Source organism: Mesoplodon densirostris, chromosome 18 (assembly GCF_025265405.1).
Source record: "Mesoplodon densirostris isolate mMesDen1 chromosome 18, mMesDen1 primary haplotype, whole genome shotgun sequence".
Lineage (NCBI taxonomy): Eukaryota > Metazoa > Chordata > Mammalia > Artiodactyla > Ziphiidae > Mesoplodon > Mesoplodon densirostris.
The window spans coordinates 37,387,208-37,406,446 of record NC_082678.1 but is presented as its reverse complement, the minus strand read 5'-3'; the positions used below and the strand labels follow the sequence as shown (position 1 = coordinate 37,406,446).

The 19,239-nt window shown below is 39.0% G+C and overlaps 1 protein-coding gene across 15 annotated transcripts in view; it reads left to right on the top strand.

Annotated features, from left to right (window-relative positions):
* NCOR1 (nuclear receptor corepressor 1) overlaps positions 1-19,239 on the top strand; it is a 149,383-nt gene that overhangs the window by 39,087 nt on the left and 91,057 nt on the right. For all 15 annotated transcript variants that reach the window (XM_060082958.1, XM_060082960.1, XM_060082973.1 and 12 more), the window contains exons 5-6: positions 3,472-3,654; positions 15,892-16,005. In XM_060082958.1, the coding sequence (XP_059938941.1) occupies positions 3,472-3,654; positions 15,892-16,005 (297 nt within the window). The remainder of the gene's footprint in view (positions 1-3,471; positions 3,655-15,891; positions 16,006-19,239) is intronic.

The window sequence follows — 19,239 nt, the reverse complement described above, 5'->3', positions numbered from 1 at the left end:
ACACGGGTTTGTGCCCCGGTCTGGGAAGATCCCACATGCCGCGGAGTGGCTGGGCCCGTGAGCCATGGCCGCTGAGCCTGCACGTCCGGAGCCTGTGCTCTGCAGCGGGAGAGGCCACAACAGTGAGAGGCCTGTGCACAGCAAAAATAATAATAATAATAATAAACTAAAAAAGAAGGAAAAAAAGAAAGAAATACAGTGAATAAAGGTCTTCTTCCAAGGCTGAATAAATGACCACAAAGGTAATTTATAGCTATAGATTTTTTTTGGCAGAAAGAGATCTTAAAACTTCATCCATTTAAATAATGTGTTATGTTGGATCAGAGTACAGCTGATTTCCATTTTATAGTAGAGAAGACAGATATTAAAAAAATTAAGTGACCTAGGTCGAGCCTCCTGAGTTGGAGTGAGAACCCATGACCTCTGACCCCTAGTCCTGCTCTCCCCCCCGCAAGTTGTAAATCATGACTTTCCATTTTTTAGAAGTAGGGATTTTGAAAGAATTAGCATCTATTAGTTTTTTTCCTTTTTCTAATGTTGTTAAGCCCAGGTATATCATTTATAGAAGGATTAAATTAGATAAGTTTGAAAGAAAAAGTTAGTCTCACCAGTTAGAAATTGTTGTTAATTGTGCATATTTTAATGTGTTCGCTTTGCATATTGTATATAACTTTATTTTTGCTTAAATACATACTTTTTGTCTCATTAAGTTTACAATTTTATTTTTAGTCATATTCCATATATGGATATAAAGTAATTTATTTAATTGCCACACATGTAGGTTACCTCATTTGCTCATTAGAACAATGACATATTTTCTTTAGGTTGATTTTTGTGTTTGGTTTTTTTTTGGCTGTGCTGTGTGGCTTGCGGCATCTTAGTTCCCTGACCAGGGATGGAACCCTCAAAAGTGCGAAGTCCTAATTGCTGGACCACCAGGGAAGTCCCTAGGTTGATTTTTTTGGTATACAGTCTTATTTATTTCCCTAAGGTAAATTCCTGTTAGTGTAAGTAATTAGAGACCAGAGTTGGCATATTTTAAGATTTTCATGGGTGTATCCAGATTGCCCTGCAAAGGAGGTGAACCAGTTTTTGTCCCTGATAGCACGGTATAAGGGCTCCCAGGTCTTATGTGCCCTTACTGATACCACATATTTACTGTTTTTAAAAAAGTCATTGTTTGATAAATTTTTAACTTGCATTTATTTGCTTGTTAGTAAAATTTAACATTTTTTCATTTGTTTATTTTTCCTGTTTTATGAATTACTTTTTCATATCTATTGCCCATTTTTCTGTTGGTGTGTTTTTTATTTTATATTGAGTTGTTAGAATTCATGTTTTGCAAATGATTTTTTCCATTTGCCTTTAAAATTTTTTATTTCAATTTTGATGAAGAGAAAATTATTTTGATTCATCAATCTTTTTTTTTTAATGTCTTTTGCTGTTGGCTTTCCTGAGCTCAAGATAATGTGAATGCCTTTTTTTGTTTGTTTGAGGCTTCTTGTGATTTGCTAATAAATCTCATATAAATGTTTGCTATTATTTGGCTTTCATTGTGATATAAGATGTGAGGTAGGAATCTTAACTTCTTCCCTCACATTACTATCAGAATGTTCCAATACAAAATTATAAACTCTTTGAAGATGAGCATCATGCCTGTTTTGTTCACCACTCTGCCTAGTGCCTGTCATATAATAGACACTCAAGGAATTTGTTTTTTGTTAAATATTTAACTAGAGAAGAAGTCAGTGGAAAATACTGATTTGTAATAGTAGTTCTTAGGGCACGGATCAGATCACCTGAGGAGCATTTTCAAAATCTGCTGAATCGAAATATAATCTGTTTTTTGTTATACGTGTTATGTAACACAAATTAGCTCATATGCATATGTAAGAGAATGATATGGGAGTCCTAAAGATTCGTGAATGATTGTTCCTTGCACATGAATGATTTCAGGCTCTCAGGATCAAGCTGTCTTGTAATTAAGAAATAGCCTTTGAGATAGACGAAGACCTTAAAAAGATTTGAAAAGTCTGCATTTAGTTTTCATTTAGTGCAGGTAGTAGCTGGCTTAGTTAATTCAAGAACTGCTCTGCTTTTCAGTGTTAAGCTAACTAATGAAGATTGGAATGTTGAAAAGAAACTGCGAAGACATTTTCTCCTGTACTTTTTTGTTTTTAAAGGTTGATAAAAATCTTTATACCCCAAATCTGAGTTTTATTTTGATGAAACATACTATTTTCTACTGTTTTCTACCTCAAGGATTAACAAAGGAAGCATAAACTATAGGGTTTATGGCTACCAAAGAATTGACTGTAGTCTAAATGCAAATAATATTGGAGCTTTAACAGTATTATTACTTCTATTAGGGTCGCTGTTGTTTTTGCTAATGCTCTGCTTGCAAAGTTTAAGTAATAACCATAATCCCATTTTCCCCAGAAGTCTTATATTTAACTATACTATTACAGAATATCAGACTTTTCAGGAATATACATGTTATGTTTTAGTTGAAATCTCTGTTCCAAGGTGTTTTGGAACAACTATCCAGGTATAATTAAGTGCATTCTTGGTTAGAACTACTGATTTCTCACAGTTAATCTTATTTAATACATTGAGGGCTCTATAGTCCTAGGAACTATGCTCATTCTAGGCTTCTTATACCCTAAAGAAAACTAGTACCTTAACATAAAATTTATCTGCTTTACAGTGTTGCTTATATCTTCACTTTAGACTGGAGATTAGTAGGCTGTATGTGTGTGTGTGCACATGTGCATGTGTGTGTTGACGGGGTGATAGGTTTTGGGTGGAGGGGCCTTCAATCTGCTATAGTCCCCTGCTGGTTTGGAGCTGGAGTGGGATGATATATTTGGCTGAAGAGATGTTATGTACGCTATAGGGTGGGCAGGCTTAGTTGCCCTTTATGAAGGTAGGCCTGGGTGATTGTAGCAACAAAAGTTCTAGATCATTTCTCGGACTTCTGTACCTCATTGTTGGCCCTTGGAAAGTCTGAAAACTTTTTGATAGGAACAGCCATATCATAGCTGTTACATTGGGTGGGCACACAGGGTATGCATGTTCAGACCTTTTGGAGTGCCATTACAAGGAAATGGCTGAGGAATTGGTATCTTCCTTTGCCGTGATTGCGTTATTATTTCTGCAGAAATTAGAAGTCTCAGTATCGTTGTACTAAAGGCTGGTTAGCCACTTAGCCACCTCATTCTGGATAGCTTTTAGGATCTTCAAAATTGTGAGTGATATGTCTAAACTATAAACATCAGTGGTGTGGGTTTGTGTGTGTGTGAGAGAGAGAAAGGGAGGGAGGGAGAAAATTGCTACCGTAGGACTGCCATCTATAGAGAGCACACATTGCTCTGCTAAGCTTTAAAATTCACTTTTTTCAGTCAAGAGGATCTTGAAGCTGACATTGGCTGTTGGTGAGAAATCATTTGTTCTTGATTTTCTTCCTTAAAGGATCCAGCATTTGGAGTCAAACATGAAGCTCCTTCCTCTCCAATCTCTGGGCAACCATGTGGAGATGATCAAAATGCTTCACCTTCAAAACTTTCAAAGGAAGAGTTAATACAGAGTATGGATCGTGTAGATCGAGAAATTGCAAAAGTAGAACAGCAGATCCTTAAACTGAAAAAGAAACAAGTAAGTGTTTGATTTTACTGCTTAATACATTCTCAGAATGTATGTTTGTCTCCCTAAACAAGAGAATGTTGAACTTTCCATATTTTTAACTTTATGTAAAGGAAATCATGCCTTGTGTGTTCTGTGACTTGCTTATTTTTGCTGTTAGTTTCCTCAGTTTCATCCATTCATTTTCTTGTGGTATTGTCTAGTTTTATGATTCCAGATAGCTAAACTTATTTGTCTATTCTGTGTTGGCTCTTACTGGATGTGTTGTTTCTAGTTTCTTGCTGTTCCACACATGGTGCTACGTTTTTGGTTCACATGTAGACAGATTTTCTAGGGCGTGTGCCCAGGAATGGCGTTCCGTGGCCTGAGCATGTGCACGTGTTCACATGTGCTCGATGAGACCACATCTGCTGAGGTGGCAGCACCATTTATACTCCCACTGGCAGTGTGTTCACGTTCCAGTTTGTGCACGTTCTTGCCTTCACGTGGATGTGAAATAGTTTTAATTTGTATTTCTCTGATGAGGAATGAGACAGAGCTTGTTTTCATTTGTTTATGGGTTGTGTGCCTTGTGTGGATGGTTACTTTGTCATTTTCTTATGTTTAGTGTTTCCTGAAGCCTCTTGTCAGGTATGTGTATAGCACGTGTCTTCTAATTTGTGGCTCATCATTTCACTTTCTGGGGGGTTGGGGGGAGGGTTTTTTTTTGAGATTAAGAAAGTGTACGGTTAAAGTGTATACTTTAGTGTACACTTTTAAAGTGTACAGTTCAGTGTATAGTTGTTGTTTTTTTTTTTTTTTGCGGTACGTGGGCCTCTCACTGTTGTGGCCTCTCCCGTTGCGGAGCACAGGCTCTGGACGCGCAGGCTCAGCGGCCATGGCTCACAGGCCTGGCCGCTCCGCGGCATGTGGGATCCTCCCGGACCGGGGCACGAACCTGTGTCCCCTGCGTTGGCAGGCGGACTCTCAACCACTGTGCCACCAGGGAAGCCCTGGTGTATAGTTTTAAAGTGTACGGTTCAGTGGCTTTTATGTATTCATAAAATTGTGCAACTGTCATCATTATATATTTCCAGAACATTTTTTTTTTTTTTTTTTTTTTTTTGCGGTACGCGGGCCTCTCACTGTTGTGGCCTCTCCCGTTGCGGAGCACAGGCTCCGGACACACAGGCTCAGCGGCCATGGCTCACTGGCCCAGCCGCTCCGCGGCATATGGGATCCTCCCGGACCGGGGCACGAACCCGTATCCCCTGCATCGGCAGGCGGACTCTCAACCACTGCGCCACCAGGGAGGCCCTCCAGAACATTTTTATCACTTCAGAAAGGAACCACGTATCTTTTAGCAGCTACTCTATTTCCCTCTCCCCCTAGCCCCTGACAACTATAAACCTCTTCTCTCTTATGTATGGATTTGCCTATTCTGGACATTTTAGATAAATATAGAATCATAATATGTGACATTTTGACTCCTTTTATTTAGCATGTTTTCAAGAGTCATCCATGCTGTATCTTGTATCAGCACAAAATTCCCATTGCATGGATATACTATGTTTTGTTAGTTGATGGCATTTAGGTTGTGTTCATTTTGGGTTGTTATGAATAGTGCTGCTAGGACACACTAGTTTTTGTGTGGACATTTTTTTTGGTTCTCTTGGATATATACTAGAAGTAGAATTGTCAGGGTCACGTGACAAATCTCTGTTTAAAGTTTTGAGGAACTGCCAAACTGTTTTCCAAAGTGGCTGTGTCATTTTAAATTCCCACCAGCCGTGTATGAGGGAGGGTTTCACCTTCTCTACTTCCTTGTCAACATTTGTTGTTGGTTTTTTAAAAAATAGCTATCCTAGTACATGTGAAGTGGTATCTCATTGTGGTTTTGATTTTCATTTTCTTAGTAACCAGTGATGAACACCTCTTTATGTGCTTGTTGGCCATTTGCATATTTTCTTTAGAGAAATGTTCGTTCAGATCCTTTGCCCAGTTCTTTTTTAGCTGGGTTGTCTTTTTATTGTTGAGTTGTAAGAGTTCTATGTATTCTTCATACTCAGATGTATAATTTGCAAACATTTTCTCTCATTCTGTGAGTTGTCTTTTTACTTTCCTGATAGTATTCGTTGATGTACAAAACCGTTATTTCCTCTATTTGATTCATTCAGATATTTATTTGAGCATCTAGGGAGATACAAAAGTGATTAAAACATGGTCAAAGAGGTAAATCAAATGAATAAGTAATAGAAGGCCAAGTATAAGATTCACTGAATCATAGCAGTCAAACAAAGTGCTGTAGGAAATCAAGAGTGAGATTGCTTCTAGCCTGGAGAGGGGTGTGGGTGGCTGGAAAGTCAGGGACGGGGATTGAGATTAAAATAGAAGACTTAGTCTGGATTGCTAATGAGACTCAGTTTGAACTCTCCTTTGTATTTGTCTCTCCTTTTCCTCTCTCCCTGTCTTAATTTACCAGGACTGTTCATTGTGCTTTTTCCTAGACTTGCCTGCATTTTTACTTTTAATGTCTTATACCGAGCTAGGTCCTTTTGGTGTTTTCGGAGGTTTTTTTTCTTTTTCTTTTTTTTCCCTTTTTTTGGGAAAGATTCTTGACTTTTTTGCTCTTGGTATTTGATGGTTTTGAGTCTTCCATTATGGTTTGATTTTATGCCTTTTTGGCTGGAGTATCATATAGATTTCTTTGCTGGAGCTTTTTCTTCAGCTTCCTCTTCGCCTTCATCAGCAAGTTTTGCTAGTTTTCTGTGGAACCTTGCTACCACTTCCAGATATACTTAGGGGTTTCACATCCTCCTCTTCTTCATCTTCTTACTCTGCATCTTCTAAGTGCTGTCCACTAATAAGTACAAGCCCTGAACTACTTTTAGACCACAGGTAGTATTGTTTCAGAGCCCCCCAGGGAAGCCATTGGCTGTACAGACGTTATCAACCTTGCCAGGGCTGCTTTGCTTAGGCTGCGTCTGCTTCAAGAGTGTGCACTTCATCCTTTGCACCAGCCCCGAAACTGACCCTTCCTAAAGATAACCACTCATTTTCAACATTCTCCACTTTGAAGTGATAATCTTTGTTGGTCTTCGGTTGACAACTAAAAGATAGTTCTGGGGCCCCAGGGGCACACACTTAGGTGGGAGAGAAGGTGAACGGAGATAAGTGACTTCCTTTCAGAGGACAGCTGAGCAGGACAGAGTCATACCGGGGCAGAAAGTTTTTAATTGTGATGAAGTCCAGTTTATTTTTTCTTTCATCACTTGCGCTTTTGGTGTCATATCTAAGAACCTTAATCCAAGTTGCATAATCCAAGGTCACAAAGATTTATACCTATCTTTTCTTCTCGGAGTTTTGTAGTTTTAGCTCTTACATTTAGGTCAGTATTTTTGGTGAACAGAATTTCTGTAGATTTTATATGAGACTACCGTGGGACCATTAAAAAGTTTACTTATATTGTCTTTTAGAAAGTTTTATAGTTTTCTCATCAAATTATTCTTTTTTTTTTAATTTATTTTTATTTATTTATTTTTGGCTGTGTTGGGTCTTTGTTGCTGTGCACGGGCTTTCTCTAGTTGTGGTGAGCAGGGGCTACTCTTGGTTTTCGGTGTGTGGGCTTCTCATTGCAGTGGCTTCTCTTGTTGCGCAGCATGGGCTCTAGGCACGTGGGCTTCAGTAGTTGTGGTGCGTGGGCTCAGTAGTTGTGGCTCGCAGGCTCTAGAGCGCAGGCTCAGTAGTTGTGGTGCATGGGCTTGTTCCACGCTTGTGGGATCTTCCTGGACCAGGGCTCAAACCCGTGTCCCCTGCATTGGCAGGCGGTTCTTAACCACTGCACCACCAGGGAAGCCTTCATCACATTATTCTTAATCTACCAGAAATTGAATTTTTGTGTCTGCCTCAAGGTAGGGGTCAATATTCATTTTTTTCCCTGTATCAATAATTTAAAAGTTCATCCTTTTCCAACTGTTCTATGCTTTTAGCTCTATTATAATTTAGGTTTGCATCTGTATATGGACTGATTTCTGGGCTTTATGGTCTTTGTGTTCTTTGTGGTATTGATGCAGAAATATAATAGATATCCTTCTGATTACTAGAGCTTTATTCTTTTTTTTTCCAGTGAGGCAAACCCCAATTCTATGGGCATGATTTAGCTTTTTTAAAGTTTTTTACCATCTCATATAACTTTTAGAATCATATTTTTCAGTTTTCCAAAATACCTTTCTGTAATTTTCATTGGAATCATATATAATACAGAAATCAATTCGGGGATGATGGTATCTTTATGTTAATGAGTCTTTCAGTCCGTGGCTATGGTATATCTGTCTATTTAGGAGGGCTTTCATGTTTTATTACTTTCTTTTATATGCCTTGTGTTAGATTCAGCTCTAGGGACTATATTTTTGATGCTATTGTTAATAATATATTTTCAAAAATTATATTTCTTATAACTGTTGCAGTTCTTTTTCACATGCTAGAATAACTTTTTTTTTAAAAAAAATTCAAGTATAGTTGATTTACAATGTTGCATTAGTTTCAGGTGTACAGCAAAGGGATTCATATATATATGGTCTTTTTCAGATTCTTTTCCATTATAGGTTATTACAAGATATTGAATATAGTTCCCTGTGCTATACAGTAGCTCCTTGTTGTTTATCTGCAGTCTTTTTTTTTTAAATATATGCCAGCAACCTCCCTAAATTATCCTTGTAATGTTAATTACTTATTTGTAGATTTTTTTGGGTTTTCTATGTAGGTAATGGTCATATCAACAGTAAAAAAAAAAAAAAAAGACAGTTGTTTCTTTCTTTCCAGTTCTTAAACCTTTTCCTTACTTTTCAGTTGCCTTATTGCTCTGCTTAAAACTGCAGTGCAACATTGGGACTTCCTTGGCAGTCCGGTGGTTAAGACTTCGCCTTCTAGTGCAGGGGGTGCGGGTTTGATCCCTGGTCCGGGAGCTAAGATCCCACATGCCTCTGCAGCCAAAAAACTAAAACATAAAACAGAAGCAATATTGTAACAAAATTCAATAAAGACTTTAAAAATGGTCCACATCAAAAAAACCCTGCAGTGCAACATTGAAAGTGGTTATTCTTGTTCTTTTCTGCTTTTTCAGAAATGCCTTTTACTTTTTACTACCACTGGTTATGATGTCAGTATTATAGACATCCTTCCTCAGATTGGGAAATTCCCATCTGGCCCAGTGTGCTGACAATTTAATCATGAGGGACATTGAAGTTCACCAGATGCTTTTTCTGCATAAGTTTGTTGATCTTATTATTCTTCTTTAAAATATATTAATAGGATGAATGACATCAGTTATTTTCTAGTGTTAAATCACCGGTGGATTTCTACGTTTAACCTAACTTAGTCATGATGTATTATCTATTTTTAATAAATTGCTGGAATTGACTTACCAGTATTTATTTTGGGATTTTTGTATCTTATTTGTGAGATAGATAAGCCTGTCATTTTCTTTTCTTATACTGTTCTTGTCTGGTTTGGTAACAGATCATGCTAATGTCATAACCTTTCTAAACTCTGAAGTAGTTTAAGATTGTAATTATTTGGTAAAATCAGCTGGATCTAGTGGGTATTTTTTGTGTAAAAAGTATTTTAAAATTAGTGATTCAATTTAAAAACATTCACTTCTATTTCTTCTGGAGATAGTTTTTTCCCTCATTTGGGGGAATATAGTTGTATCTTCTGTATCATCAGTTTCTGCTTCTTATTTCCTCTTTGGTTTTATTCTACTCTTTTATAATTTGTCAACATTAACTTTTTAGCTTTCTCTTCCCCCTTCTCCCTGTGCACTACTTTAACTTCATTCAGCAAGTTTTAATTTATAATGCATTTTATTATCCCTCCTGGTTTCTTTTTCAACTCCTGTATTAATAAAAATGTTCTTTTAAATTTCTTATATATAATGTTTTCTTGACTATTTTTGGTTATTTGATTTCTAACTTTATTGTGGCCAGAGAGTATGGTCTCTAATACCCAGTCTTTTGAAATAATTGGTTCTTGAATTTTGGCCTAGATGATGATCGATTTCATAAAAATACTCTGGGCATACTTGAAAAGAGTATGTATTCTCTACTTTAAAAAATCATCCATATCTTCTCTCGTTTTTGTCTGTAACTTATCAATTACCACTATGATTTTTTTCCTAGTAGTTCTCAATTTTTAAAAAATTGAGGTAAAAAAATTGACATGCAACGTTATATTAGTTTCAGGTGTATAACATAATGATTTTATATTTGAATGTATTGCAAAAAGATCTCCACAATAAGACTAGTTAACCATCAATCACTACATATAGTTACAGAAGTTTTTTTCTTGTGATGAGAACTTTTAAGATCTACTCTCTTAGCAACTTTCAAATATACAGTACAGTGTTGTTAACCATAGTTACCAAGCTGTACTTTACATCTCCATGACTTATTTATTTTATAATTGGAAGTTTGTACCTTTTGATTCTATTCACCCATTTGGTCCATCTCCCCCCTGCCCCTGCCACCACCAGTCTGTTCTTTGCATCTACCAGCTCCTGTTTCTTCCCCTCCCCTCCTTCCTTCTTTCCCCTCTTTCCTTCCTTTCTTTTCTTTTCTTTCTTTCTCTCCTTCCTTTCCTTCCTTCCTTCCTTTCTTTCTTTCCTAACTTCCTTTACTTCTTTCCTTCCCTTCCTGTCTTTCTTTCAAGATTCCACACGTAAGTGAGATCCACCTGTATTTGTCTTTCTCCATCTGACTTTACTTAAAATAATGCCCTCAGGGTCCATCCATGTTGTTGCAAAAGATGAGATTCCATTCTTTTTTTATGGGTAAATAATAGTCCATTGTGTATATATACCACATCTTCTTTACCCATTCACCTATTGGTGGACACTGAGGTTGTTCCCATGTCTTGGCTATTGTGAATAGTGCTGCAGTGGGGCCCGCTAGTACCAGCATCTACGCAGTGGGGGAGCTCCCAAGAGTGGCTGCTGCCAGTGTCTTGTGTCCCAAGGGTGAGCAGTGGCCGGGTCCACCCCCTGCCCCTGCAAACCACCCCCCCGCCTCTCTGGGAGACTCTCCAAGACCAGCAGGTTCATATTAATATGGAAACATGGACCCCTGATTTTATGGATGCTTCTCTTCATCTCTTCTGTCATGAAAGGGAAACTAAACACAAAATATGCCCCAGGAAACTATGTCCAAGCCTAAATTCAGATGCATGCTAGGATTCCAAGATTTCTGCCTTTCAGCCCAGCTCTTGAAGAAATTTATACAGTGACAGATGCAAGATTTCTCTGTAGAAGAGACTCAGAAATGGTGATGTGTTTGCAAGGAAGAGCTGGAGCTAAACTGTCTTTTAGGCAAACTTTATTTGTCTAAAACTAGGCTTGTTTGGAGTGAGCTGCCAAATCTGCTAGTGAATTCACATTCCCCTGGGAAGCCTGCTTTTTGGAAGGTCTTCAAGAAGTATTGAACTTTCAAAAAAGTCTGAGAACTATAATTGACCCTATATGTGAAGGCTCGTGAACTAAACTGGGTTCTGACAATGTGGACAGCAACCTCCCAGTTACCGCTTTCCATTCTCAAGTGGCGCTGCTTCAGCTCTTGTAAAATCCTCAAATTCCTACCTTAATGTCCAGGAGGAAATCAAACTGTGGAACTAGTCTGCACCTCCGAAGCCCCAGCAACCCCAAACTCTGTTATCCTCCCTTTCATTTCCCATTTTGACCCCTTTTAATGATGAACCCCCCCCAAAATAAAAACTGCTGCAGTGAACATGGGGGTGCTTATATCTTCTTGTTTATGTTTTTTTTTCTTTGGATAAATACCCAGAAGTGGAATTGCTGGGTCATATGGGAGTTCTGTTTTAATTTTTTGAGGAACTGTTTCTGTAGTGGCTGCACCAATTTACATTCCCAGCAACAGTGCACAAGAGATCCCTTTTCTCCACATCCTTGCCAATGCTTTGTTTACCATAAAGTCTGCTTCGCCTGATATTGATGTAGTTAGATCAGCATTCTTTTGGTTGATATAGGTTAGTGTATCTTTTTCTTTCCCTTTACTTTCTGTGCTTGTATTTTAGGTATATCTCTTATATAAGTATATATACCTGGGTTTTGTTTTTTATTGAGTCTGACAAACTGTCTTTCCACAGGGTAATTTAGTTCTTTTAAATTGACGATGATGTTCCCTGGTGGTGCAGGGGTTAAGAATCCGCCTACCAATACAGGGGACATAGGTTCGAGCCCTGGTCCGGGAAGATCCCACATGCCACGGAGCAACTAAGCCCATGTGCCACATCTACTGAGCCTGCGCTCTAGAGCCCGCGAGCCACAACTACTGAGCCTACACTCTGCACCTACTGAAGCCCAGGCGCCTAGAGCCCATGCTCCACAACGAGAGAAGCCACCACAATGAGAAGCCCACACACTGCAACGAAGAGTAGCCCTCGCTCACCGCAACTAGAGAAAGCCCACGTGCAGCCAAAAATAAATAAATAAATAAATAAATTTATTAAAAAAAGAAAAAAAATTGACGATGATTGGTAATATCTCAATTATTTTAAAACAATTTTATGCTTTCTATTTGTCTTTTTTTTTTGGCCTCACCGTGTGGCATGTGGGCTCTTAGTTCCCTGACCAGGTAATGAACCCATGCCCCTGGCAGTGGAAGCACAGAGTCTTAACCACTGGACCGCCAGGGAAGTCCCTGTCCTGTCTTTTTTATGTTGATATTGATGTTCTTGTTTGTTTTTTCCAATCCTTATTTTGGATTGATTGTCTTATTCCATCTTCTCCTGCTCCACCAGTTTGGATTTTATACATTATTTCTTTGTTTATAGTGGTTCCCCAGAAATTTTAACAGTCTGTTTAACTCGAAACCTAAAACTAAGTAGTATCTTAACCATCTTCTTGAGTATAGGAGGGCATAGAATTTCTTGATTTCTTTCTTTCCTCCCAACTTTTATGCTATTGTTGTCATATATTTTAGTTCTTTCTTATTTTTTTAAAACTGCCAAAGACATTATTATTTTATATGGTCAGTCTTCATTTCGGTTCACCCACATATGTCATCTTATTTGCCCATCATTCCTTCTTGCAACACAGATCTTCTTCCATTTGTGAGAATGTGCTTCCTCTTGAAGTACGTCCTTTAGAATTTCCTTTAGTGAGGATCTGTTAGCTGGAGAGTTCAGTGTTTGGTTTTTATAACTTAACTGTTGTCTTTTACTTATGCCTGTTATCGAAAGGTATCTTTGTTTGGAATGTGGTTATTTCCTCAGTTTTCCCTGCATGCTGTCTTTTTCCTTTCATTGCGAAGAGATCAGCCCTTAGTCTAATTTGTGTTCTTTTGTGGAGAGTCTGAATTTTCTCTCTGGCTACTTTCAGTAACTTTTTCTTTGAGTGCTGTTGTTTTTACTATGATTTCTTTAGGAGTAGGTTTTTTTAATCTTTCCAGGTTGAGACTCACTTGACTTCCTGAATGTGTTAGAGTTTTTCATGAGTTCTGGAAAATTCCTTAGCCATTATCTTTTTTACAAAACCTTTTCCTACAGTTTCTTTATCATCTTTTGAAAGTCCTGTTAGATGTAATATTTTATCACTCTGTCTTCTATGTCTCTTAATTGCTTTTCTTTCCCATTTTTTTCCTTCTTCAGGCTTCATTGTGTGCAGTATCTTCATTTCTGTCATATCTGCTGTCAAGTGTATTTTCAATTTCAATTATTATGTTTTTATTTTAAACATTTATTTATTTATTTGGCTGCACTGGGTCTTCGTGTGGCATGTGGGATCTTTTAGTTGCAGCATGCATGTGGATCTAGTTCCCTGAGCAGGAATCGAACCCACGCCCGCTGCATTGGGAACGTTGGAGTCTTACCCACTGGACCACCAAGGAAGTCCCTCAATAATTATGTTTTTAGTGCTGGAATTTTTATTTGGCTCATTTAAAAAATCTGCTTGGTCATTTAAAAAATATCCCCCCTTGCCTTTTTTTTAATATGTTGAGCCCTCTTTTATTTATTAAATCATATTAGGTTTATTGACAATTCTTTTAAGTCTTAGTGGGTCTTATTCTTCTGGGTTGGTCATATTTTTACTTTTCTTTAGTTTCTTCATGTATAAAATAGTAATAATATTAATAACACCAACTGAATCATGAGATTGTTGTATGAGTTGAGATAATGAATGTATTAATATAATGTGTCACATAGTGAATGCTCAATAACATGTAACCCATTAAAATAATTAAAAATAATGAGACATAGTGTATGACTTATACAGGAGCTATAAATTTTATTGAAGAATATAAAAGACAACTTGAGTAAATACAGCAGAACAGAAACGCAGTATTAATAATGTGAGCTCATGTTAATTCACATCTTATACAATTTCAGTAAATATTCTAGGGCTTCCCTGGTGGTGCAGTGGTTGAGAGTCCACCTGCCAGTGCAGGGGACACGGGTTCGTGCCCCGGTCTGGGAAGATCCCACATGCCCTGGAGCGGCTGGGCCTGTGAGCCATGGCCCCTGAGCCTGCGCGTCCAGAGCCTGTGCTCCGCAACGGGAGAGGCCACAACAGTGAGGGGCCCACGTACTGCCAAAAAAAACAAAACAAACAAACAAACAAAAATAAATAAATAAATAAATATTCTAACTAAATTTATTTTTAAAGTTTGCCAAAATTATCATAAAGTTAATGTAAAAGAATAGGTGAGGAAAGTTTGTTTGTTTTGTGTTTTTTTTTTTTTTTTTTTTTTGCGGTACACGGGCCTCTCAGTGTTGTGGCCTCTCCCGTTGCGGAGCACAGGCTCCGGACGCGCAGGCTCAGCGGCCATGGCTCACGGGCCCAGCCACTCCGCGGCATGTGGGATCTTCCTGGACCGGGGCACGAACCCGTGTCCCCTGCATCGGCAGGCGGACTCTCAACCACTGCGCCACCAGGGAAGCCCGTTTGTTTTGTTTTGTTTTTAGACTTTCTGTTACTGTGGTTTTGTCCCAGGAATACTTAGCTACTAAGAACAAAATGTGATTTCCTGAAACTTGTTTATTTCTTTCTCTGCCCCTACTTAACGGGGATTCTAAAAGAAGGCCCTCTGAGCAAAGGAATAAAAGGGCATGGTTGAAGAACTCATTCCCATAAAAATGATCTCAGAATTCCAGATATCTTTTGCTCACACAGATAGCAGGTTGCAAGAGTACTTTCTGTTCCAAAGTGGAAGTGGTCCTCAAAGCTTCTCTCTTGGAGGATTTTTATCCTTTCATTTGGGTGCGGTCTGACTTAAATGACTAGGAACCTTGACTATCAGTCTTACTTGGTAGTATAGGTGATTTTTTTTTCTGCTAGGCCTTTGGTAGACTTAACCATCTTTACCTAATGTCTTTTTTATCATCTCATTCAGTGAACTTATATCTATGTGGCTATTTGTTGAGCATTTACTAGGTATCAGGCACTAGTTAGGTGATGGAAGACAAAAAGCGGTGAACCTAGCTCAGTCAGCCCTTACTTCAGTAATAATTGTAGGTAATAGTTACTGACTGTTTATAGTTGTGCTTGACATATATTGCGTCATTTAATCCTCTCAGAAAGCTATGTGGTAGGTAGGATTAATATCCCTACTTTACATGTGAGGGGTTTGTATACTTGCTCAAGTTTGAGGTAAGGACCAGAAGGGGTCCTAGGATCAAGCCACTTGCAAAGGGTGACCCTAGGCTGAATCCTGGGCAGAGTAATTCAGATAGGCTCCTGCTTTGTGATTGCACACACCAGCAGTCCATATTCTTTTGGTTTTCCCAGGGCCTCTTTGATATAGAGTATAAAGTTTGGCAGGGGAGTAGGGTAGAGGATGGTGCTGTGCTGACTTAAGGATTAACCCTTAAACATTCTACCATACTCTCCCTGCCAGACATTAACACATACTGTGTATCTATAACACAGAAAAGCATTATTACAGTGCCACAAAAGGTCACTGTGATAGAGGTAGATGGGGTACCTTCATATGTTTAGATTCTCTTACTATTTTGCTTTAAATTTATCAGAATTAAAATATAAAAGGATTTTTCAAATGATGACTTACGTTGTTTAGTTATTAGTCAAAATAAATCTGATTGGTTTCGTTAGAGCCTTTGGGTCCATTAGGCCCTAGTAGATTAAGTGATTACCCTATAGAATCAGCAAAGCATTGCTCAGAAGCATGTGTTATCTCTGGTGATTAATTACTAGTGGGGCTGATGTGCAGCAGATGCCTGACTCTTCCTTTCTGGGTCTCTTAGCAACAGCTCGAAGAAGAAGCTGCTAAACCTCCAGAGCCTGAGAAGCCTGTGTCCCCTCCTCCCGTGGAGCAGAAACACCGCAGTATTGTCCAAATTATTTACGATGAAAATCGGGTAAGTTCATGCCATTCCTGATGGCACAGGCCTTTAAAACCACTGGACTATGCCTTTTCCAGTCATCTGTGTATTCTGTGGTAATATTAATTGTATTAAACCTGTTATAACCTTTCTGTTATAATTTTTTTTTTTTTTTTTTTTTTTTTTTTTTTTTTTCTTTTTGCGGTATGTGGGCCTCTCACTGTTGTGGCCTCTCCCGTTGCGGAGCACAGGCTCCGGATGCGCAGGCCCAGCGGCCATGGCTCACGGGCCCAGCCGCTCCGCGGCATATGGGATCCTCCCAGACCGGGGCACGAACCCGTATCCCCTGCATCGGCAGGCGGACTCTTAACCACTGCGCCACCAGGGAGGCCCTCTGTTATAATTTTTAATGTTCTTAAACTTTGACTGAAGCTTGGTGTTTTTTCTTTATGTACTGAAGTTGATAGTTGTGTCTTAAATTATTTAATATTTCATTTGCATTTATATGGTATAATACTATTTTGTGACAGTATAATTTTATCAGCTGAGTCTCTCTCCTGTTATACAAATAGTGGTAAGCAAGTGTGTAGCACATAATACAGCCATTCTGTAGTTTTTCACTTTATAAGCAACATTTAATGCCAAATACACTATTCTAGTAGAGATGGTCATTGGACGTGGAAACAACTTGTATTATCTGCTTCAGAACTGATAGCTGGGCTGTGCTTTGAATTTTAGTTACAAAGTATGAGGCCATTGACCTTTGGGTCAACTTTCTTTTTTAGGTTTGTTAAAATAATTTCTTCTTCCATACTCATAATTAAACGTGTCCACAGATTTAGGAAAGCCAGGCCTCAATTCTATGAATAATTTTGTGATGCTGAAATTAGTTTTTGGCCAGAATCCAGCCCAGGAACTAGCAGTTAAAGGGAAACTGATTTCACCTTAATGTGAAGAAAACCTTTCAACAGAGCTGCTTAACACTGGGCTTCCAGAAGCCCCCAGTTCAAGAAAGAATTATATGCTTTAAGTACTATGGTAGAGAATTGGCTTGTCAGCTTAAGGTGATCATAAGGTAGAAGTTGGGGATTGTCATTTCAGTTCATTTGCCTTGTAGTGAGTGGAGTCTTACACAGGCATCCTGTAGCAAGGTTATCCCAGATCCTAAAGGAAATTGACCTTAAGAAAAGCAGCTGTGAGATAGTCATTAAATATACTTTTATAGGAATGATCTTGGACCCAGGTGTATGTGTGTGTGTAGATAGATAACCGAAAGTCATCAGGTACACAATACTTAAGGAATTTTAAGTCACTGAGATGTAGAAATATGGACAATTATTACTAGTTCCTTGACTGGGTTCAAAATTAGTCCAATTTATTGGGCAAAACAACCTACGTGAAGATGAGTCCAGTGAGGGTGAAGGGCAGTCAGTGGAAGGAGTGATGAGGACCCCTCAGGGCATGCCTGGAGGGCAGTGACGCTGGGGTCCTTGCAGGGATGTGGCCCAAGGTCAACAGGTGCTCCCTTGTTTAAGAAAAGCAAGGTACATGGATTTTATATGAAATCTCCTGCTTTTAAAAAAACACACTGGAGAACAAGAAAGTACTTCTGAGGGCTGATAGGTTTCATGGCCAGTTTGTGACTTCAGGGGTTAAAGTAAATAGGGATTAGAGCTGATAATAATGGAAAAGGATCTTATAAAATAAAATATTGACTTCTTTCTTAGTATGAGTTAACTTTTCAAATACATTGAATTCAGTGATATTTATTAATTGATTGAATTTCTTAATTAGCCTTCTCTTACAGGCCTAATAAACAGTTCCAGTGTTAGTGAATTCTGCAGTTGCCTGACTAGGATGTGAGGACTGAAAACTATTGAACAAGATCTGATAGAGAATTCAGTTTGTGTTAATTTATATATATGTATTTTTTTTCATTAGCTAGTGTAGTAAATGTTCCTTGATGCCCATCAGCAGAAACGAAAGCTCCTTTTAGACCTCTTCTTGCCATTTTAGCATTTACAATTCAGTTTGTTACACATTCTGTGAAGAATAGAAGAACCAAACTTGAAATCTGTCTTAATATTAGACTTGTAATGAGGATTGTTTTTAACTCAGTAATCGTAGCAATCATCTTTCAAAAAATAGGTTCTTTTTGTATCCCCTGCTGCTAGTCATCTGCCTTGGTGGTGCTTGTGCAGTAGACCCTGGATGGTAGCAGAAGCCCCTGAGGGGCGTGATGGGAGCAGGCCAGCTTTCTCACCACTGATCCTTGCCTGTGTCTTCCTCCTCACCGTGCTGCCTTTTGTTAGACCTTCACTGCCTCTGTAGCTTTTTGTCATGAATGACCTTACCTGTTTTGACACCGAGGGCACAGAGCGATGGGGGGCAACAAGAGTACATCTCCCTCTTGTTCCTTGTTTGACAGTGGCACATACTGGTTGGCAATCAAGCCAAATGTGGCCCAAGAGATAGGTGCCCTTATCTCATATGAGGCATCTTTTATTTAGAAAGTTAGTGCGAGGCAGAAAACTACCTCAAACTGACTGTTAGTTTTAAAATTGGCTTCCTGGGAGAAAAATTGCCTTGTATCACATTTAAACTTGAGGCTAGGATTCATTTAGTCTCCAAACAGACTCTTCTCCTGGACTGCTTTTTTTTTTTTTTTTTTTTTTGGCGATACGCGGGCCTCTCACTGCTGTGGCCTCTCCCGTTGCAGAGCACAGGCTCTGGACGCGCAGGCTCTGCGGCCATGGCTCACGGGCCCAGCCACTCCGCGGCATGTGGGATCCTCCCGGACCGGGGCATGAACCCGTGTCCCCTGCATCGGCAGGCGGACTCTCAATCACTGTGCCACCAGGGAAGCCCTGGACTGTTTTCAATTTGCTGTTACCCTTCCCAGTTGTAGGTTCCAAAAATATTTGTAAGTGCTCTAATTTCAGCATTGTAATACATATAGAAAAGAGGGGGTGTGCAGTGAAGCTTTCAGGAACATGTTTATATTTTGATTGAATGATTTGCAAGTTAACGTGGCACCAGAAGAAAGAAAGTGATTGACAGTGGAGAATGTACTTAGTGCCAACAACCTCTGGTCACCACGGCCATTGTCCTGGGAACTATCGATTTCTCTCTCTGCCACTCTGCAGACTTGGTTAATCAATGAAGAGCCTCAGTCCTGCCTCCTGGATATTGGTCTGGTCAATTGCTTCTCTTTTCCTCCTTTGCCAGTTGCTTGATTGGAGCCCTCACCTCTCATAGATGCTGAGTTTC